This window comes from Neolamprologus brichardi, chromosome 17, assembly GCF_056152115.1.
Source record: "Neolamprologus brichardi isolate AB-2024 chromosome 17, ASM5615211v1, whole genome shotgun sequence".
NCBI lineage: Eukaryota > Metazoa > Chordata > Actinopteri > Cichliformes > Cichlidae > Neolamprologus > Neolamprologus brichardi.
Genome location: NC_142120.1, coordinates 12,887,556 through 12,911,962, shown reverse-complemented (window position 1 = coordinate 12,911,962; position 24,407 = coordinate 12,887,556). Strand labels below are relative to the sequence as shown.

General features: G+C 38.4%; 1 protein-coding gene across 1 annotated transcript in view; it reads right to left on the bottom strand.

Annotated features, from left to right (window-relative positions):
- The window catches only part of cacna2d1a (calcium voltage-gated channel auxiliary subunit alpha2delta 1a), a 107,220-nt gene that overhangs the window by 37,442 nt on the left and 45,371 nt on the right, over positions 1–24,407 (bottom strand). Inside the window, exons 5-10 of the mRNA XM_087830444.1 lie at positions 20,046–20,081; positions 19,254–19,419; positions 9,420–9,551; positions 7,654–7,723; positions 6,906–6,956; positions 4,686–4,785 (exon numbers count right to left, since the gene is read on the bottom strand). Coding sequence (XP_087686570.1) covers positions 4,686–4,785; positions 6,906–6,956; positions 7,654–7,723; positions 9,420–9,551; positions 19,254–19,419; positions 20,046–20,081 — 555 coding nt within the window. The remainder of the gene's footprint in view (positions 1–4,685; positions 4,786–6,905; positions 6,957–7,653; positions 7,724–9,419; positions 9,552–19,253; positions 19,420–20,045; positions 20,082–24,407) is intronic.

Sequence of the window (24,407 nt, the reverse complement as noted above, 5' to 3'; positions counted from 1 at the left end):
AATTAATTGTGATTAACCACATTTTTTAGAAAGCTGAGTTCAGTTTCACTAAACAATCAAGAAATCACTTAAATAGAACCTGTCTGAAAAAGTGAAGCAGGCTCAAAAAGCAACAAATCCCGCAACGATCTCAAGAAACGCCTGAGACACAAAGTCACTGACATCTGTCAGTCTGGAAAGGGTTGCAAAGGGTTACAAATTTCTAAGGCAGATTTCTAAGGCAGTAAACCACGCTGAGAGCCATTATACACAAATGGAGACAACTTGGAACAGTGGTGAACCTTCCCAGGATTGGTCGGCCTACCAAAATTACTCCAAAAGCACATCGATGACTCATCCAGGAGGTCACAAAATAACTCAGAACAACATTAATGAGCTGCAGGTTTCACATGTCTCAGTTAAGGTCAGAGTTCATAATCCAACAATAAGAAAGAGACTGGCCAAAAATAGTGAAAACCATTGCTGACCAAAAGAGCCTAGGCTCGTCTCACATTTGCCAAAAAACATCTTAAAGATTCCCAAGACATCTGGAAAAATATTCTGTGGACTAACGAGACAAAAGTTAAACTTTTAGGAAGGTCTGAGTCCTGTTATATCTGGCATAAAACTAACACAGCATTTCAGAAAAGGAACTTCATAACAACAGTAAAGTATGGTTGTGGTAGTGTGATGGTTTGGGGTCGTTTTGCCTCAGGACCTGGAAGACCTGCTGTTGTTATTGGAACTATGAATTCTGCTGTGTACCAAAACTACTGCTGTCTACTAATGTGGCAATGATGAGTGGGACAAAATTCCTTCACAGCGCTGCAAAAGACTCATCGCCAGTCACTGCGAATGCTTGATTGCAGTTGTTGCTGCTGAGGGTTGTCCAACCAGTTATTAGGTTTAGGGGGCAATCACTTTTTCACACAGGGCCATGTAGGTTTGGATTTTCTTCACCCTTAATAATAAATTAAGAAACGGCACTTTGTGTTTACTTATACTATCTTTGTCTAATATTTAAATTTGTCTGATGATCTGAAACATTTAAGATTGACAAACATACAAAACAAACAGGAAATCGGCAAGGGGGCAAACACTTTTTCTCACCACTGTAGTTAAGGATTCTCTCTCTAGCTGAAAACAGGCTTGAACAACATGGAAATAATAAAAATGGCACATAAACTCTGAACAAACTACAGAAATAAGGCAGATGGCCACCCCTCCCTGAGCCTGGTTCTGCTGGAGGTTTCTTCCAGTTAAAAAGGAGTTTTTCCTTCATATGATGGTCGTATGATTGTTGACGTTTTATCTGTTGTATTACTATAGGGTCTACCTTACAATATAAAGTGCCTGAGGAGGCTGTTGTTGTGATTCGGTTTTGTATAAATAAAACTGAATCGAACTGAAAGTTGTCAGAACACCATTAAGTATAACAGAGGTAAAGTACCCTGACTATTCTAGGCACAGCATTTACAAAATAATATTAGGCTATTTACGTAGAAACATTTCAATCTGAGACAAAACGGAACAAAAACCAGGCAAATGACAAATTCTGTTATGCTTTTAGAACACTCGAGGCTCGCAGCTTGCAGTATCTGTTTCCAAATATTCAACATGTTGGCAGAAGTTTCAGGGCATATGCTGCCAAGACATTCATCCTCAAAGACACATGCCTACACACATGCACATGTACAAACTTCCTTCATCTAACTAATAATAAAGATCTGAAAATATCATAGAAACAGCAATAAAAAGCCACCAGCCTTTATACCTTGAAAAATAAAGAAATAAACTTGTAATTGAACATAAGAAAATTTGAACTTTTTTACTATCTTGTTTCAGTTGACAGAGGTTTGATGGCATTAGGTTATGTACAGCTCTCCTAAGGCCCCACCACAGCACTTCAGTCAGGTTGAGGTCTGGGCTTTGATTGGGGCATTGGAACAGCTTGACTCATATTGACTTGATTCATAATTTTTTTGTGCTGCTGTGGAAAGAATTATTATCCTGTTGCATGATCCAGCTTTGAATACTTTGGTATACAAGGGAGGTCATGGTTGAGTCCTAGACATTAAGATGTCCAAGTCCTGTGGCTGCAAATGAATCCCAAATCATCACCATGCTTGTTTGTTTTTTGCCATACATTATAGCCAAACAGCTCCCCTTAATTCGTATCTGTCCAAAAGACAAACTGCTGAAAGATCTGCTTTTATTGAGGTGGTTACACTTGCAGATCAATTATTCAAGAGCATTTGATTAGTGGCTCATGGCTGCTACTTAACCTCTTAATGCCTAAGGAAGCAGTAAGGGTATATCTAGTTTCTCACAAGACTCCTTTGTAAACTCTCCTTTTCACATGGCATTAAGTAGAAACAACAAATTAAATATATACAGAATAAAGACAATGTTAAACTAGTGACTGAAAGATAAAGCACATACAGCATACCAGACAGATGGATGGATGCATTTTAAGATTGTTACTTATTGAATTAACAGGAATTTTCAACTCTAAAATAATTGAGAAGCCTTTGGTTTGCTGGTTTGGTTCCACTTTCCTTCCTGTTAGTTAAAAAAATACTTTCTCCCTTCAAGAAAGATTTCCGTTAATCTACTAGAAAATTAGGAACTATATGAAATAAGGGAGTCCAAGTATAAGGCATACATGTTCCATTATAAATGGTTAGATGACAACTAGCTGTCAGCCATATAGAATTTGGTCAGAAAGGTGTGTGATGTGAGAGTGACATGGCAACATTCTGGGAAAGCCAACTTGAAATAGCGATTAGACTTGCACATATCAAATTTTTAAGCTTCAAAATGTAGTCTACAGTTTACAAACTTCGCTGGATTTGATCAATATACCTATTACACGTGCGCCTTATTTCATTAACTTCAAGGGCCTTTCTACTTAGCTGATATGACAGCCCCGAACCAAATGTTCAGCTGAAACCGCTGCTTTATTAGGGGAAGTGGAAGAAAATGTAATTAATGCTTAATATGGAAAGAAAACTGAAACATAATGGGTATTTCCTACTGTTAGAAGAATGTGAAGGAAGGGCAAAGATAACAATACGGATAAAGGAGATTTTAGACAGGACCAGAAGACTTCTGTGCCTAAGCAAGTGGAGCAATTCATTCGACTGCAGCAGAGATGTTTGATCCCAGGCAACCAATCTGTAGTATAAATGCTACTCTTATAAACCCGGGTGATTTATGTCCACGCTGAACATAGAACACATTAAAACTTAAGTATGTGATGTGAAACTAAGTACCTGCATACCTCTTAATGCATGGACTTGTAAGGAAGAAGCTTACATTACATCCAGTCTCTGGTTTGCTTAGTCCAGCTGAAAGCTATCTGGGCCCTATCAGGACAAAATCTTGCCAAAGCTAAACACAAGCTGTGTTTTAGCTGTCCCCACACAGGCATAGAAATGGGTTATCGATCACTCAGAGTTAAATAAAGAAATTCTCTGGTCAAGCTCTGTTATATTTAATGAATCATCATCATAAACAGCACAGGTAGGTCCCACCTTTGACACCTACAGTAATCACTTCTATCTGAATAACAAACTGTTACAGTAGGAGTTACAATAGGCCAGGCTCAGATACTGAGACACAGTCTGACACTTCACAACTTATATACTTACTTTATAATTCTGCATCTGGATTTATGCCATTTATACAACAACAGACTAATAGAGTTCCACTGTTCATGTGAAAGACCGATGCTTGAGAAAAACATGGCTCAAATGCTTTCTGGCACATTTGAGGCTGAAACAATCTTTTGCAATTTTCTAGTTACTTTCTTTGGATTTGATTTTGGATATTTTCTCCTTCACACAAAAAGATCTACAGAGAGATGTCTCTAGAGCGCATTCCTCTACATCACAAAAGATATTAGCTCACTACATATGCCAAGGGACAGACAAAAACTGAGTTTGAGGGTTGCCTTTAAGCAGCCGTGCCACAAAGGGTCCAAATTAAGTTAGGGTGTTTGCATTTAAGCCCTTATCACAGCTAATATAATTGTCTCCAATATCTCTTTGGGACTACTCAAATTCTTTCAGCTGGGGGACATTACCAGTATAACCCTTTTCAACTGTGTTATTTTTCTTTCCACAAGTAATATCTGTAGGAGGCAGAAAAGCTTTAACTGACCAGGCGATGGAGCTCTAAATGATGATGGATGAATATTTCCCCTATCCCCATGGCAGTAAAGCTTTGATGCCTGAGGGTCCTACCGAATTTCAATTGGGCAGTTGGGCAATTTCCACTACATGCCTCTGATTCAAAGTGAAATAAAAAAGAAAAGAAAAAAAAAGCATACTTTGATTCATCAAACTTATCCTGTGGCCTTTTGCGGCTCACACAAGCTGTGTTTTGTGTTGTCACATATAAAATACTAAATAAATATACACACACACCATATGTGTCAGATAAATGAGCTTACAAGCATGCATGCATCCACACACAACTGCAGCCACAATGAAGATCTATCCATGTGTCGTCCATGAAATTACTAGAAAGGCCGCTGCCATGTTTAGACCAATGACTCGATCCAGGCCAAGGCTGCTTAAACAGCCAAACCACCGCATTAACAAGAAGTCCGCATTAATATTCATCACTGCGCGTGCCTGGAAATTCATTCATTCTGAACAGACAGATGATGAGATCAAAGCATTAGCTGTGTGAGTACTCACAGAAACCACGTTCACAAAGTCATCATCCGAGAGGGTCTCCAGCATCTTGCTGACGGATATTTTGATGAGTTTGAGCGTGAGCCCCGACACGCTGCCGCTCCTGAAGATCAAAAACAGAAACAAACTTTGTCTTAGTTACGATATCTATCAGAATAATCAAGTATTTTGTAAAAGGGGCAGTAAAATGTTCTTTTAACATAACTTCATGTTTCCAGACAGTGGAAAAATGTCAGTCTAAGTTTTGCTGGATCTCAGTGCAGCATTTGATACAGTTGACCACAACATATTACTCAAACGACTGGAGAACTGGGCAGGTCTTTCAGGAACTGTACTAAACTGGTTCAAAACGTACTTAGAAAACAGGAAATACTTTGTATCGATAGGTTAACTTCACATCTGAGCAGACAAGTATCACATGTGGAGTTCCCCAAGGTTCCATCTTGGGACCCCTTCTGTTTAACATTTACATGCTCCCACTTTCACAGATTATAAAGAACAACAAAATAAACTATCATAGCTATGCAGATGACACACAAATATATATCACAATGTCACCAGGAGACCGAGGCCCTGTACAGGCTCTTGGTAAATGCATTGAGGAAATTAATGACTGGTTGTGCCACAATTTTCTCTAGCTAAACAAAAACAAAACTGAAGTAATAGTCTCTGGTGCCAAAGAAAAACGATTACAGGTCACCAGTGAACTTCAATCTATACACCTAAAAACCACAAACCAGGCGAGAAATTTGGGTGTAGTGATGGATGCAGACCTAATCTTAGAAAAACACATTAAGACAATAACAAAGTCAGCTTACTATCACCTCAAGAATATTTCAAGGATAAAAAATCTGATGTCTCAACAGGACCTGGAAAAACTAGTCCATGCATTCATCTTTAGTAGGCTTGATTACTGTAACAGCATCTTTACAGGTCTACCCAAAAAAATCTACTACATCTACAGCTCATTCAGAACTCTGCTGCTCGAGTCCTCACTAAGACCAAAAAAGTGGACAACATCAGTCCAGCTCTGAGGTCTTTACACTGGTGCCTGTCTGTCAGAGGATAGACTTTAAAGTTCTGATGCTGGTCTATAAAGCTCTGAATGGTTTATCACCAAAATACATCAGTGACCTCCTGACCCAGTATGAACCTTCCAGATCCCTCAGGTCATCTGGATCCGGTTTTTTATCAGTTCCCAGAGTCAGAACCAGACACGGAGAAGCTGCATTCAGCTTTTATGCTCCATATATCTGGAACAAACTCCCAGAAAGCCTCAGATCAGCTGAAACACTCAGTTTATTTAAATCCAGGTTGAAGACTCACCTATTCTCAGCTGCATTTGAATAAAGCACCAAATCCACACTTACACTTTGTTTACGTTTTTAATTGCTGTGAACATTAGGATAAAATGAATAACAAAATATCTGTGTCAGCAATGTCCAACATCTCTTCCCAAAACAAAAATGGAGCCTATGAAAATGTATAAGCAAATAATAAAACTGCTTCTTCTAAGCAACAGACTAAAGGAGGACAGAACTGGAAAAATCAAGGTGGCGTTCATTTAATGTGGTTTTCAATAAAGGATATTGATGACAGCTTTTAATGAGCCTCATTAATCTTATATGTGCCAATTACCAGAGCTGTGTTAAGAGTTGCAAGTGTACAAATTTAGTTCAGTTCTTCATTCATCATATTTTGCAGTTATTTAGCCCTAGAGCAGGATTATGACTGTCTCTAATAATGAACATTTACCTGAGTGAATAATATCACTTTGGCATCAGAAGCAGTGTAACAATTACACAATCTTGATAGTGCTACGCATTTGTTTTAAGGTAATGAAAATGGAGAATCGATAATCATACAGAAAAAAACAATAACAACAATAACAATAATATATATATATTTTTTTTAAAGTTACGCAATAGAGGATTAGCTTGAATTGGGAAATCAAAAACAGAACCTGTGTGTTCCTGGAAAATCCTATGTAGTTCTGTAATATGGAAACTTTAAAGCACAAATCTCAGGAGAAAATAACTGGACTGTGAACATCGAGGTTGCTCAGTTCACTGGCTGCTCTTTCTTTGTCATTGTCACATGCGAGTACATCGCAGCAGCGCCCAGCGGGATGAGGCCAGTCAGAGAGTTAGCATCAGGGCCTTCTGGCACACCAAAGAAAATAAAAGCTGACTGTAATGGATGAATCATAAGGTCGTCACTCACGCATCCACCAGGATCAGCATGTCCTTGGGTGAGGCGGCCCCCTGGATGTACCTGGTGAGTAATAGCACACACACATACATAGGTTGTGGCTACTAAGCACATACAGATATATATGTGCACAAAGAAGTGGAAAAACACACACGCACGAAGGAACAGTCAGTAACTGTAATGCAGAAAGGCTATTTTTAAAATGCAAAGCACAAAGACAGAGGCATTCACCTTTTGTGAGCAAGAAAGCAAAAACTTACTAACTTTCATCAATTGCTTTGCATTTCAAATCAATCTGAACTTTGTAATAGTTAATTACATGTCTGCTCTCATTTCTTTAATAAGCAAACAGTTGGCTGTCTTTGTTAGAGTGCTCAGTTGCTAACAGGCTGTCTGAAGCTAATGAAATTTAATAACATGTTTAAAAGTGTAGTGGTGGCTTCCAGCCAGATTTTAATAATTTTCAGACAACTAATTAAGCTTTTGTATTGCTACCCTTTGATCTGCAGTAGCTTAATCATCATAGTCCTCTGATGTGTTTGTTTAAATTAGTTTTGCTTTTGGCAACAGGTGTGAATGTGATTGTTTTAAACTATGCATGCATGCAGATGCTCTTATGAGAAACCGTGTGATGAAACATGCAAATACAGTTATTATGATAAATGTTTCACATGACAATTGCTCAAAAACACCAGATAAATGTGGAAGCTCGATGACAGTAAGGCACAAAAACCTCACCACACTGAGTAGATGCACCTACCATGGTCGTCTGCGCACATCGTAGAGGTCAATCTTATTCTGTGATTTGCTTAGGTCCATCCATGGGGATGCTGAAATTTTGGCAGAAGGAAAACACATGGTTATTTAGATTTAGACCTTAAAAAAAAGTACATTTACACCGATAACAGACACTTTCGCTTAATAGGACTTTCTTACCTATAAAATTACATTCCATTTTAAACTTTGCCTCAAGGGGCACACTTTAAAACACGCGTCTTCAGAGCCTTTAGCAGACAACTTGTCTGTCACTCTTAAAAACTTCAAAACTGCTTTAGCTAAACCTGTAAAACTGAGTACTAAAACATATATACACAAAGCACTGAGTCACATTACACCTGCAGGACCTGACGCCTATGGACACTCATACCATTAAGCTTGTGGTGCACAGTTTTTGGGCTGATGCTATTAGCTCACTACTGAAAATGCATTTACTGAGAAAGCAGAGCATACACCCGTGGTCATGGATGTACCTGGATAATTTAATAATGTTGATGGGTGAATGTAAAGGGTTAGGGTGAAAACACCTGAATTCAACAATCAAAAGGTGTTGCCCATTACTTTTGTCTTTACAGTGTATCTTCTTTTTATTATTGTACACAATCAGAGGAGGAGTCTCACTGTAATAAAACAGCAAAGTCTTATAATATTGGTATGTTTTATGCTCCTGGTGCTTGGTCCTTGTGTGACTCTGTCTTTTGCTATGGATTCCCTAATGATAAACTCTTCCTTAGACTACAAAATAGGATTTGAATGATTCAAAATCAATCTGTGCTTTTACAAAAACTGTGAACTTACTAACATTACCAGAATTTCTGAATTGAGAATATGGACTGATATTACTTGAAGTCACAATTATGACTAAACTACATGTAATTTTGAAAAATTGAGATATATTGCAATTTTTCTGTTTGGTTAGCAGTGGTTTCCTTCATGTTGTTTTTCTATTAATACCTTTTTGTTGTTTTTCTTACAGTGGAGGCATGAACAAACATTTTAGCAAGTTGTAGAGATTTCAAAAGCTGTTACCCTTGAGTTTTTTTATCACTTTTTTCAGTATTGCAGGTTGTGTTTGTAGTGTGATCTTAGCATCATGTCTACTTCAACTGAGAAAAGCATCAGTCCTGTCTGCCATTAGTGGATAATTTGTCCTGTTTCCTACTGATTAAAACCACGGTCTTTTCTAGTCTGTCAACTTATGCAAATGCCTAATTCGTCCTGTAAGATCTCTGTTGAGATAGCACACTGATCTGTTACAGCAGGCTCTGTCAAAACTAAACAGCCTTTGTGTTCCCCTTTATTTACAGGAAGGGGCATTAATTGTAACCCATGACTCCTAGTAGTTTCAAGAGAAATGGCAACAACAACACTTCCTATACTCAGGTATTGTATATAAATGCCCAGTGTAGATAAAATAAAGACATAAAAGGTTGTGCTTTTATACATTTTTTGCAACTATTGTTTGCAACTGTTAATTCGACATTTAAGATGCCACTATTTATTTTTACAGGAACCAGGAATTTCCTATGTAAAGTATAAAAAAAGAGAAGAAACACTTGCAAGTGCATATGTTTTACATCAATTATTTAATGACTACCATGCCTATTTACCATTCCGAGTTGTGCCAGATTTGCATGCATTTGACTGTAAGATGATTTCCCTTTAGTGGAAATTTTGTGTTCCTTTGACTCACCACCAAATAGTCACATAGTCACAGGTCTAAGCCCCATTGCATGCTGGGCTGCTTACCTGGGAAGTAACGAGCCAGTCCTGTGGCAGAGCCAAACACTTGCCAGAGGAGAGAGGGATCTTCCTCTTTGTTCTTCCGGAAAACATCCTCCAAGGCTTCTGTCCAGTTTAACTCATTCAGAATGATGGTAGCTGAAAAACACACACACATGCACACATACATACAGAAACACATGCACACACAGAAATAAAGATGAAATGAGTCATGCTTGTGCAAAAGTATAAAATCATAAAAATCACACAAGCACAAAATGTCAACATGTTTCAGAAAGTATTTACTCTAAAAAAAAAGCAATTCTGGGAAAAAAAACCTCACTTGAAAGTCAGATATACACACACACACGCGCGCTTGGATTTGGCAGTATTAGTCTACTGACACTGACGGCAAAGAGGAAGCTTCCTCACTGATATTCAAAGTGATGTCTGGCTTCTTCAGTGAGATTTATATTTTAGTTTTTTGCTCTAAAAACATTTTCTATAGCAGGGGAGCAAAAAAAGAGGTAAACAAAGACAGGAGAGTCATGAAAGTAAAAAAAAAAGTATGATTCAATTTGGTATTTCTGGAATAAGAAAAAATCTTCCAGGTACTCACTGACTGGACATGCATTGTTTTGTTTACCTGTTGGTCTACAGAAGCTTAAATCCCAGACAATGTTTTTAGATACAAAAAAAACAATCACAGTCTTCCTGGAAGCGTAGGCTACTTGTTGAAATGACTCATACTTGTGTGGCCTGTGCAGATGCCTCCAACAAAGTGAGATTGTTCTAAGAGCAACTGAATTAAAAGAGGAAAAAAACAGCATAAAAAAGGGGGCAGCCAGGAGATAAAGACTTTGCTTAGGCAGTCGTGTTAACAGCTGGCACCAGGCTGTCTGCTAAAATGTAAGAAAAGTTAGAGTGATGTACCTGTAACTCTGAAACTTAATTCTAAACTAAATGAGCATTTTCAGCTTTTATAGAGTCAAATCAGGACAAATGTGCACAAACTCACATAAAGACACATAATAATGTCAGTTGAAGCAGGCAAAGACAAACTCGGAGGATCTTATAGCAAATCTTATATGAGGTGCTCTATTTGACCCTTTTCAACCTGCCTGCAGTTGCTGGCAGTCTATGAGCCACTTTCCAATTACATATATTTCTATATGTATAAAAAAAAATCTAGAACTCCTTGCCTTCCCCACAAAAGCCTGTTTTACCCAGCCCTGTAATTCTTTGTACCACAAAGACGGAGTTTGGGGCACTTTGGTACTATAGTGAAATGTGTGTGTCCCAGTGATAAGTGGCCCTTAATGGATTACTCCTGCTGGTTTCTCCACTACGACTAACAAGAAGTCTCAGGATAAGACACACTGTTATGCCCTCACGCTGCTCATACTGTACGCTGAAATAACAGGGAAAGAGCATCTTGATTATTTCATTCAATTCACTGCCACAGGATACATGATCTGTGCGAATGTCAATACATAATGACAAAATGAATCCCTCACAAAGAGAGCAGCTCCTCGCTCACTACGCATGTTTTTTCCCTAGCTGCATCTTATACAATTGACAAACTCATTATAGTCTCCTCTAGGAATATGGATGCAGACACACAGTATATCGCAAACAATTGAGCTCACACAACCCACATGGGCAGATTAGGCACCACTGACAAGCCCTTAGCAACAACACTGTGGTATTGCAGGGCTGTGTCCTTTAATCTCAGCTATAGACTGGAACAAATTGCAGTAAACAGATCCATCTCAGTGCTGACGTGTCAATAGAAGGTTTGAGGTCAAAAGGGTCAGAGGAAGAAATGAGAAGCATCACAGCAAAAATGCAAACTCTGGAAAGCTCTATTAGTCAGGTGGAGATACTGAGATTTGTTATCCTGTGGTGTGTTTGCATCCACTGCCATTCACAAGAACTGTATTATGATTAGGGATGGGTATCGAAAACCGGTTCTTGTTGAGAACCGGTTCCCACTGTTTCAATTCCTTGGAATTGTTTGCCATTTTTGCAAACGATTCCCTTATCGATTCCAGTTGCCCCGAATGACGTCGCCACGTTGCGGAGCGTCATTTACCTGGCAGGAAACATGTCGCCTAAGCGGCTCAAAGGCTCAAAAGTTTGGTTATACTTTACGAGAACGGATGACAACAGGGCAATTTGCAATACTTGCAAAGTAGATATTTCATTTAAGGGAGGAAACACTACGAATATGCAAAAGCATTTGCTCACAAAACACGCGATAACCTTAATTGAATGTCGTGTTTTAAATTCCGCTACGGACTCGTGAATCTCAACCCAGCAGCAGCGGTAACGTTTGCACGTCCTCTCCCGTTAATGCGGCAGGTAAATAATCAACTAACAGTGCATATTATGTTAGCGCGATCTGCCTTATTACAAAACCTCCCATTACTGTGCATTTAGGTGACCATGATGAGAGAGACAGACAGAGTCTGGCTGGCTCAGATGCTGGCAGTTGTCGCTGCAGTCTACTGGTAGCGTCTCCTTTCAGGCCAGGATAGACGAATGTCACCGAGCAGTGACTAAGTTTGCGGTCAAAGGCTTGCACCCATTTACCACAGTAGATGCCTCCGATTTTTGGTAAGTGAACGTGTTTAATTGTAGGCAGGGATATTACTGGATATTCTTGTGTAATTGCTACAGAATAATTGCTGTTATACTTTGTTATTGCTACAGAAGAATATTTATTTTATTATTTTACATTTACAACTTTTTTCCTGGGGACCCTGTGACACCCCATTGAAGAGCCGTAGGCTGTGGATCTCTTAAGATCTCACTGTTGGGTTTGTAAGGCCATGTTACTCCTAAATTTCTATCTTGTTCAAAGAGAAGATATAAAACAAAGTTCTAAGCTAATCGACCTTAGTGTTCTCCTTTTTTTAAAAAGAATCGATAAGAGAATCGATAAAGAATCGAATTGTTAAACAGAATCGAAAATGGAATCGGAATCGTGAAAATCTTATCAATACCCATCCCTAATTATGATATAAACCCCTCTCTCCGGTTTAGCTCTCTTGATTATATACAATTGAATCCAGTGAAAACTTTATAATTATTTAGCATAGTAAAAGTGCTCTGAGCTCAGAAATTGGTATAGGACTTATTTGTATGCCACCAGACTTTTGCAACACTGGAAAAAACTACCGGTCCTTGTTGTAGATAATTAATTACTGACTGATCAGATAATAATTAATTCAGAAAGGATGCTTTGACAACAACCATGGCAGCCTCATAAATCACACGATTCAAATTCAAACACGGGAGATAAAAAGTGTGAGAGAGTGGGAGATAAAAAAAAAATTAATGATTCTTGGTCCAGAGAAGTTATGGGAACTGATTATGGAAAAGATAATTGAAAGTATTCACTTTGTGGTGGGTAGAGGCCTCCAATAACACATCAAGCAGGATTCTGGCATAGACTGATGAGGGTGTTGGCTTCAGGAGGAACGGAGAAAGCGACAAGGTGCAATGCCAAGCGATGCCCTGCAGTGTTCCCCTGTCATCAGCTAGCTGGTGCCTCAAACTGCCTATGTGTTTCAAAGTAATTACACGTTGGGGACTGATGTGGTGAGAACCTGCAATCATCATATCAGAAGGGGGCCCTCCAGTCCCTGCCACTCACAACTGATTGTGACATAAGCACAAACGCATCCCTTTTGCAGCAATTCACACATCATTGGCATCATCGCTGTGTGAGGCAAAGCAGGATCGGACCCGAAATGCAGGAGTCGGGAGCAGGACTAAGCTAGAAAGCAGCTTCACTGCTGAGTTTACAGGTCATCAGATAAACAAATGCAGCTACTCAGGATTACTTAAACAGAAGGCAGACAGACTCCAAACAGACGGCTCACCCAGCTAGAGGGGATAAGAGAACGACGTGACAGGGAACAGAGGGAGATAGAGGACTTAAATGCACACATGAGCTGGGGGACAGGTGCAAGTGAACAGATTCAATTAACGAGCAAGAGGGGAAGCAAAACTGAGCACAGCACACAAGACAAGCGGTTGTCAAAATAAAACAAGAAACTGACACTGAGACTGAGACTAAAACACATGAACCAAAGTACACAGACCAAGGAGGAAACTGGACAAACACGCAAAACATAACAGAAACACAGACGAGGCAAGGGGAACATAGGAGGATAGGAAAAACTTGTGGATAACTAACAAAGAAAACTATGAATTCCAAATCAAAATGAAAACACAACCTAACCAAAGCAAAGGTAATACTTAGACTGAAAACTACAAAGTTAAATAGGAAATATCAAACACAAAACTGTATTCAAAACAGAAAACTCTGGGTACAAAACCCAGGATGTATTTTTCTTGATAATATAACAATATGGAAGAAGAAACTACACAGAACAACTGAACAATGTACAGTTAATATTAAAGAAGCACACACTGGCCCTGACTTTTCTGATTTCACTGATTGGAGAGGTACAATGACCAATCCTGCTAATCAGTGGCTCCACCCTGTTGCTGCCTCAATTAAATGGAGCATGGATGTCGTGCTCCATTAGTCTAATATGAGCAGTTTTCTCCTCCTATGCTTGTCATTAAGAGCTCTCTACTACTAAGAGAAATGTTTGTAAACCATAATCTGATTTGTTTTCCACTCTGCCATTATTCTGCTGATTTAGTTTCATGTAGCCTTACCAGCCACACACTACACAGGCTCACACTTAGTTGTTAAACCAAACTAGAAATAGAGGTGTTCCTCTGTAGTGATTTGGGCGGGAAGTTTAACTGTTTTGGTTTACTGGTGTTTTTTGTAATTTATGTAGTAAGCTGGTTTCATTCTCTTGGTTTGGCATGTAAAGAAGAAAGTTTTCACAAGGCTGATTTAATAGCTTGTAGAACCCCTTCAAGCACCAATAACTTTCAAGCAATCATTTTCTGTATGGCTTCCATCCATCTCTCACATTGATGTTGAGGAATTGTCACGTCCGGTGTGGCAGACGTGTGGAATTGGAGATAGGACCCAAAATGCGGCAGCTCTGGTGCAGATGAGTATTTATTTAACAAAAGAAAATACAAACAGCAATGGCGTGGGTGAAGGTGAAAGAGGAAAACCTAAACTGGGTAAAACTAACAAAACAAACCAGAAACGAAGAGGCAGGGAGGTCCAAGGAAGTACATATGGGGAGACCGAGGGAAAACAACACAGACGAACCAGCACGAGGACGAGGTAACACACCATATAAATACACACAGCAGGAATCAGGGGATGGGAAACAGGAGGGGAACACACCTGGAAGACATCACAGCTGATGAGGCAGGGGAAACGTAAACAGAACACACTGGCATAAGACACAGACCTTCACAATAAAACAGGAACTTACACATGAAAGGACACAAACTAAGAAACGCGGACTAGATACAGGAACACACGGGCAGAACAGAGTAAAAACTAAACAGGAAGAACAAAACCAATAATCACACAAATAGAAAACACAAAACGCTGGGTCAAAAGGACCCAGGACCATGACAGGAATTTTGTCCCACTCTTTTTAAACACTGACATTTGCAGACATTAATTTATCCACCACATAGCATTTCAATCAGGCTGTGCATACTTTGTAACCGAACTGCACATGTTTGTCACACGACTGTTTCCAATGATTTTTGTTATCCTGTTTTGTCACAGTGCTTTACTTTAGCAGTAAGTAACCCTACTTTAACAACTGGTTTTACTGGTTATTTGCTGCTCTTATGTACCATCTCTGAGCTGCGACGCCACAACCACTCCATATGATTTGTAAAGACCCTGCTGATTGTGTTGATAAACTTACTCCATTCTAAACTATTTAGCTGTGATGCTTGAATCAAAGAACTGGCCAGACTATCTCCATCTTGTCCTTGCCATTGCAATCAGATGACGTGATCAAAGAAAGAGACAAAAAAAGAAAATGACTGTGCATGAGTCTCACTTTGAGTTCTGAAAAAGATGGTGGTTTGTGGACCAGATGGATAACACACTTGAGTAAATACTAAGTAAAATTACTCTCTGTACACATTACATTTATGTATAGGCATAACCTGACCTGGGACCACAGATACAAGAAAGATGGAATCTGCAGGAAAAACATTTTGAGGTTGTGAAGAAAGAAACCCCCACACACCAATGTCTGTCTCCTTGTTTTCTTAGAAAAGGTGAAATGGGATTAAAAGAAAGAAACTTTCTCGGTTTGGCTACTCATTTGGGGGAGAATCCAAATCGTATGCTCCTATCAGCTGATTAAAAAAAAAATCACGGGAAGGCATCCAACTTGTCGCAAGGACACAATTTAAAGCTGCACCAATGTAATGACTGTGAGACGGGAAGACAGATGAAGGAAGGATACGCACACAGAGATACACGGAGACGAAAATGAAGATACCTCCAAGTTTGGCTGCCAGCATCGTAAATGAATTAGGACGTGCATCAAGTGGCACAAGAGTGCAAAAAGAAAAGAAAATCAGTTCATGTGCTGTGAGCTTTGCCAAAGGGGCTGTAACTATAACACACACACACGCAAACACGGTGTCACAGTATCCCAGCGTGTCAGAGAGTTTGTGTGTCTGGGGCTGACAGGTGCCACACAGCGTTGATGCAAACGGGCATCAGACGAGCCTCGGATCTCCTGCCAAGGCCGCAATGCTCTCTTCTCATCTCTTCTCATCGCATTCATGCCAGTCTGCTTAATGAGAGAGGAGACATGCATACACATGATCCATATACAGTAGAGTAGGTGCATATGATGTGACACACACACATACGCACACAGCCCTCACACCCAAAGTGTTTCTTCCTCTCTTTCTCCTTACGACACACACACACACACACACACACACACACACACACACACACACACACACACACACACACACACACACACACACACACACACACACACACACAAACCTAGCCTTTTCTGGTAAGCATGCACACACACACACGTAAACATGATAATGAATCCCAGTCTGACCACCCACATTGGAGCAGTGGGTGGAATGGATACCAATCAGCAAGACTAATGCAGAGGAGAAAGACGGTAGCGCATTTGTCTCCTCACAGCACACTATTAATATGCCTAATATAATAGAGCGAGGGATGGGGAAGAGAGGATAGAGTGATAGAGGGTGGGGTGAAGGGAATGAGAGCAAAGTACTGAGGAAGATAGAAAAAAACAGAGCTAAAAAGGTACACACAAAGGCATGAAAAAGGAACTAAAGCATAAAGTAAAGAGAAAGGAAAAAGAAAAAGAGGAAGTGATGGGAAGATGTAGCAGTTGTGGAGAAAGTCTACTGCAATTAAAGGGTCGGATGATGCATCGCTCCTTTAGCATCAGTAAAAGCCACAAGGACGCCAGCCTTGTCTAGACAAAGTCCCCTAATCAACTTACCAATCCTTCCTCCATACAACGAGATAGAACATCGGGGCGTGGCTAAGTGTGTGTGTGTGCGTGTCTCCTCCTACACACACACGCACACCCAAAGACACACAGATATTGCCATAGCAACGCTGACAGTACTACCCAGAAGGAGAGGCAGCAATGTGGCAGCCTGTCCTTGGAGATAGAAAGCAACAGCACTAGCACAGCTTTATTACTGCGCTAACAGGGACTCTGCCCAGACCCCACCCTCCATCACCTGCTCCTATAATGGTAAAAGTTATTTTTTTAGCTGAATTTTACTGAAAATTGCTGAAAATATTACCTTAAATGTAATCGGTAATGCAGTCTATTAGGTCAGGTTTTTAATTTAGAAACAAAAATTAACATTCACAGATTTGTACTTTTCCTCACCAGTACTTTGCTGGTGTTAGTACCAACAACAGTGTGGAGTCAGTTCTATCTCAATTGAGAACCAGCCCACAATTCAACAGGTTTAAGGGCCATTGATTATGTAATACAATAAGCAGAGTTAGCAGAGTAGCTTTCAAGTCACACTAACATTAACATGAAAGTCATTTGGGGTTTTATGGTCCCGCTAGAAATAGACAGAAGGACAGACGCCCATAAATACTGTAATAAAGAAAAAAAACAGTTGAACGAATCACACTAAGAACAATCCCCTCCTACCACGCAGGCCCCCTACCCTTCTCTGTCCTTTCATCGTCATAACTGCGGCTTGTAAAAATAACTGAGTGCATTTGGCCATTTGGCTATGACAAAAATGTCTGCACAGTCAGAGGCCCGTCACTGTGCACATTTATAGTCCAATATGTTGACTGACTCGCTGTATAAGGGCATTAAAGTCATGTGATTAAGTCCACCGAATTTAGCCACTGGCCCACAGAGAAGATCATCACTGGAATTGATAATGAATGTTTAAATCGGCACCAACGCCTGGATTCGAAAAAGTTATTTAAATGTTCTGATAAATGTTACTATCATGTGTAGTTTAATGTAGTTTGTATTGAAGTTGTGACACATTACTGTAACATGATATGTTAAGCTGCAGTCAGTGATGAAGTGTGACTATGAAAAGCTTTTCTAAAGCTTGGACTGAAATAGTAGAGTTCATTCAGATTATTATGGTGAGGCAATTATGACCTTTAATTCACTGTTAGTTTCTCAAATTACAAGCTTCCCTTTATGTTGTCTGTCCTCTTGATTCTAAATGTCCTAATATAGTATATAGTTTCTATATCGCATATAATCTATATGCATTGCATATCTACCAGCAAGGACATTTAATGCAAGTATTTCTATGCACATGTATGTACAGGCATGCTTATAGTTATATATTTGTGTGCACCAGTGTCCAGTCATTATACTCACCAGTGTCTAATAGTGTACTTTGTATTAATGTAGTCTTTTTGTTGTTACTTTGAAATCTCATTCAAAGGATCATGTCAATGTTTTTTAAGGAAATATCAATCAACACACCTTGATTAAACACAAACCTCTACACTCTATATTAACCTATCACAAAGATTAAACATATCGTAGTTTGCAGATGCACACAAAAGCGATTTCCTTGATGCTGGCATTAATTAAACGGTAGATGCCCATTTTGTATTTGACACTGTAAGGCCCTAGTAGATCAAACGTCAGTTATATAGCTCTGAAATAGTTTATAGCTAAACTTGTTACATTTAATTACAGCAAGCTAAATTTAGTATGATCAATGACCCGACCATTCTGTTTTCCGACTCTGTGCTGGGGGCTTCAAATTGGCCTGGGCTTGGAGCACTTTTGAAGAAAGAATTCAAGTGTTTTGCAAATTTCGCAAAAATAGTGCCATGATTCGTCATGTAGAACGGCCACAATAAAAGGACGTACAAGCAGAGTGCAACGGCCAGCGCAACACAAAATTTGGGGCCTTCGCTCTAGGCAGCGCATGCCGCGTCCTATGGGAAAGGGCCTTTAATCTGACGAATGATAAGAAGTGTGCTTTTGCATAGGCACACTTAATAATTCTATGGTGTTAACATTAGAGTAAATAAAGACCCTTGGACAAAGATACTAAAAGATTACTGATAAACATGGTCAAATAGCTGTGAACAGCTTCAGGGAAATACAAAGCATCCTGCCAAAGGCCAATCTACAGACCTTCTGTGCAACTGTTGAGAGGTCAGTGGGGCCATCGTGGACATGAGGGAAAGGAGCAGCTGGTGACCAGGGTAAAGTGGGAGCTACAGACTGCTGACCACTGGGAGGATGGCATTTGGGTTATATATAGACTGGAATGGTTTAGCCTTAGCGTGGAACTGTCTACACAGTGCAGACAGCACTGGAAGGCTGAGGTCACATCCTGAGTACTGTAGATAGTACATATTGTGACGAAAGGTAAAGCGAGAGAGAAAGCGTGTGTGTGTTTTTTTTAACTTACACCCTTCGTATATATCCGTTGGGATGTGGACGGCAGTTGTGTTGTAGGAGACGTCTCGTTTGAAGTCTGGGTCAAAACTGAAATCCTCGGGAATGTATGGGATCCTCTTCTTCTCCTTTCCATCTTTCTTCCCTTCTGTATCTGACTCGCTTTCTATCCCACTAAGCTACACATGAAAATAAAGAAGAATAGCAGAATTTGATTTTTTTTAAAATCGCATGGAAAACATTTTTGGCTTTATGTGTGTACACTGTAAAATTACTGCATAGCACGTGTAGTATCTTCATGTAATGGATAATGTATGCTAGATGTTATGCAGTGATAGATAAATGCCAGTATCTAGATAGAAGCAGATAGAAAGGGGAGAGTCAAACAGAGAGTGACATTAGTGTGCAGTGGGTGTGTGGTTGTTTCCCACTGGGGCTGTGGAGAGGAATTAGATGTCGAAATCTGTTTATCAAAGCAGACAAATGATGTCCAAGGCCAGGAGAGGCATTAAATGCGTGATGCACTAAACATGAACTGGCCCTAATCCATAAAAAAAACCTGTCTCATAAACACGAGTCAAATATAAGTATAAGCACAAAAACAGCTTTTGTGGCATGCACAAATTTGTACTAACAGAGATTTATTTGCATAAATCTTAAATCTTACAGTTCTTCAAGGCTACAATGAAAACTCAAATCAACTTTTTCCCCATTGTAACAATGCAACAATGCTGCTTGATGTGGATGGCTTGTAGGATTTTACTGGAGAATTGGCATCACATCAAATTGCTCAAGTTGTACTTACGTCGTCTTTGGCATTGTAGTAATTGATTTTCTCGACCTGCAAAAACACCAAAACAGGAAAATATCAATAAAGCATGACAAGAAATACACAAACTCTTAGTCTAATCTAGTATCTTAATACTAGATTGAAACAAAGCATCTGATGCTAGTCAAAATCTTAAAGGTGTTTTACCAAGATTGCCCTCACAGATGGCCATGCTTAAAACGGCTGTGGTGTTTCCATATTGCTCCCAGTCTTGCCACATTGTGCACTACCTGGAGTACACACTGGTATATGTCAGTGCAGTGTAAAACTAAGTGTACAAGCAGCTAACAAATTGACCTGTCACTGACAGCAGCAGAAAGTGTGTATTTCAGTGTCCAAAACAGAAAAGGTTTATCATCAGGAGAGCATAAATGTCCTAATTTTACACGTAGTACGAAGAGCGAAAGATTTCAATTAAAAAATTAAGGTTCCTTCCTATCCTAATTCCTGTTACCACTGGGATTCCACTCTGCAACGATGGGTCACTGGAGGCTAATCACCAAATAGCTTAATAAAATTCTGTATCTCAATAAATCATGTTCAACCTCAAAACAAAAAAAAAAAAAGAAACAGAAAGCAGATGAACAAAACTTTATTTTGGTAATTTGGTAATTTGGTAATTTATTTATTTCAACATGTGAACAATATACAAGTACATTTAGAAAAGAAAATAAAATAAGAAAGAAAAAAAAATACTGTATAAATTACATACAAAAAAAATGATTAATTTACATGTTGAAAGGGAGTGGGAAGAAGTAAACACTTATTTAATCCCACCCCTTTGCCATAAATTATCAGTTAATATTTAGTCAGCTTCCTTACTGATATAATTTGTAATAAAAACAGCGAACAGATTTCTGATATACTATATACTATAATATCACATCATGAGTTGTTTTGTTTTGTTTTTTTTGTTTTTTAAATAGAGACATTCACTTAATTTCAATATTTTCCTTTTCTTTATAGTTCGAGAAGATCATATTTTTATAACTCTTTTTGAACAGTTTTATGTTTGGACATTGCTTTAATTCCATATTCAGACTGTTCCATAGTTTCACTCCATGAACAGAAACACAAAAGCCTTTTCTTGTGGTACGTACCTTCATTGTTTTGAAGTTACAAAAACCCCTTAAATTATAACTTCCTTCTTTCAAAAAAAACATACTCTGAATATTACGTGGCAGTTCTTTATTTTTTGCTTTGAATAGAATTTGTGCTGTTTGGAATTTCACTAGATCGTCAATTTTCAATATTTCAGACTGCAAAAATAGTGAGTTTGTATGTTCCCTATAACCTGCATTGTGGATGATTCGAATTGCTTTTTTTTGAAGAGTAAAAAGTGAATGTAATGTGGTTTTATAGTTATTGCCCCAGACCTCTGCACAATAGCTTAAGTATGGTGAAACCAGTGAACAGTATAGAATATGAAGTGATGTTCTGTCGAATACCTGTTTTGCCTTGTTTAGTATTGCAATGCTACGTGATACTTTGGAATGAATATATCTTAAGTGAGCTCTCCAGTTAAGTTTTTCATCTATTATTACCCCCAGAAATTTATTTTCACTGACTCTTTCAATATCAACACCATTTATTTGAATCTTTGCATTTGTATTTAAACTACTATTTCCAAATAACATAAGTTTAGATTTATTCAAATTTAATGATAATTTATTTTTATCAAGCCAGAACTTCACTTTACTTATTTCATTAGTCATATCCTCCAATAAATTCTGCAGATCATCACCAGAGCAAAAAATGTTTGTATCGTCAGCAAAGAGAACCATTTTTAATACTTTGGACACTTTACAGATGTTGTTAATGTACAAGTTGAAGAATTTTGGGCCCAAAACTGACCCTTGGGGTACACCACAAGCAATGTCCATACATAAGGAACAACCACCATTTATTTTCACAAACTGCTTTCTGTCACTTAAATAACTCCGGACCCAATCTAAAACTACCCCTCTGACACCATAACGTTCCAGTTTTCTTATTAATATATCATGATCTATAGTGTCAAATGCCTTTGTCAAGTCTATGAATAACCCAGCCACATATTGCTTTTTGTCTATGGAATTTGTGATGTATTCTATTGAATCTAATAGTGCCAATGATGTTGATCTGCTTGATCTGAATCCGTACTGACTCTCAGTGAGTAGTTTATGTTTATCTGTAAATTTTTCCAGTCGGTTTTTAAACAGTTTTTCAAGAACTTTTGAGAATTGAGGTAGTAAAGAGACAGGTCTGTAGTTTGTGAAATGGTGTTTGTTTCCAGATTTGTATAAAGGTATAACTTTTGCTATTTTCATTCTGTCTGGAAATCGACCAGTTTGAAATGATAAATTACAGATGTATGTAAATGGTTTTATAATAGCCTCAATGACTCTTTTAACCACTATCATATCAATGTCATTACAATCCAAAGATTTCTGATTTTTACATTTTTTGACAATTTCAAAAACTTCACTTTCATCAACGGCTGTGAGAAACATAGAATTTGGATTTCTGTCTATCAGTGTATCCGGTTTTTCCTGTGCTTTCCCAGGATGATTGATTGTTCTTGCTAAATTTGGTCCAGCAGTTACAAAGAATTCATTGAGACTATTTGCCACAACATCCATATTGTATTCTTCATGGTCATTACAAATGAAATACTTGGGATAGTTCTTTTGTCCAGCCCCACATTTTATAACACTGTTCAGGATTTCCCATAATCTTTTATTATTATTTCTATTTATATCTAATTGCTTCATATAGTATTCCTTTTTACTAAATCTAAGTATATTAGTTAACCTATTTTTATATCTTTTGTATCTGATTTCAGCATCTTTAGTTCTCATTCTTAAGAACTCTCTATATAGAGCATTTTTCTTTATACATGCATTTTGCAGACCTTTTGTTATCCATGGACAGTCCATATATTTATGTTTCCTACTATATTGCTTTATTGGACAGTTGGTATTGTACAGTAATGTAAATATTCTAAGGAATTCATTATAAGCACTATTAACGTCCTGTTCCTGATATACTTCACCCCAGTTCTCTTTCAATAAATCTTTTTTAAATGCATTCATTCTTTCTTCTGTTCTTACTCGTCTGTACTCTTTTTTACTGTCCATTTTATTGATCTTGTAATTCCTATCATAGATTGTAAAAATTGGAAGATGGTCACTTATATCGTTAATCAGGAGTCCACTTACAGTCTTATTTTCAATGTCATTTGTAAAAATGTTGTCTATGAGAGTTGCACAATGTGATGTAATCCTGGTAGGTCTAGTAATTTTAGGGAATAGATTCATACAGTGCATTGTGTTTATAAATTCCTCAGTGGTTATATGTTTATTTGGGTTTAGCAAATCAATATTGAAGTCTCCACAAATGAAAACTTTTTTGTGAGCTAGTTCAATAAATGTTTCTTCTATCCAGTCTTTAAATGTCTCAATACTACTACCTGGAGCTCTGTATATACAGCTAATGATTACATTTTTACTTTTTTCTTTACAAATTTCAACTGTAATACATTCTAGTACATTATCAATCACCATCGTCATCTTTTCCACCACATTAAATTTCAAGGATTTGTCCACATACAAGGCCACTCCTCCTCCTCCTTTGTTTTGCCTAGTTATAAATGTGAATTCATAACCCTCCAGTTCAAAGTCTGTTCCTTTTTCCATATTGATCCAAGTTTCTGATAAGGCAATGACACTAAATGGATGTGAAAACTGGTTAAGATATTCTTTGATATGATTAAAATTAGCATAGAGACTTCTACAGTTAAAGTGGATAATTGATAATTTATTCTCAGTTTTAATCCTCTGATTGTAGTCTTTATTTGTATAGTAGCAGCAATTGTTATTGTTAGATGAGAAGAAGTTGTTGTCTGGATCTATTTCATATTCCAAGTCCTGTGTATTGTGATCCATATAGTTAAATGTTTTCAGTTCCAATTGATCATATTCTGCAACTGTCTGACTGATGCAGCTGTTTCTTCCAGATGTATCTGAGTTCTTCCTTCCAGTGTGTGTCATAAGTGAGTGTGTGGTGTGGGCTTTAAAAAAAAAAATGCTAAAGCTAGTCTCAAAAACCATAAAAGGGCATCTGAATCTCTCAGTTTAACTTGCACCTGCTACTTTTCCCTGCAGTCCAAGTGAGTTTGCGTCTGATACTGAGCAGCAGTGAAGTAAGTGGTGTTGTTTTGCTCTTACACTGCTGGGCTTGCTGTCGGTACACGGGCTAGCAGGGTGATAACGAGCTAGCCTAGCTGTTGACGTAAGAATGCCCCGGAGCCACAGAGATAGTTCACTGATTCCAACCACCTGCATACCACCTCTGAAG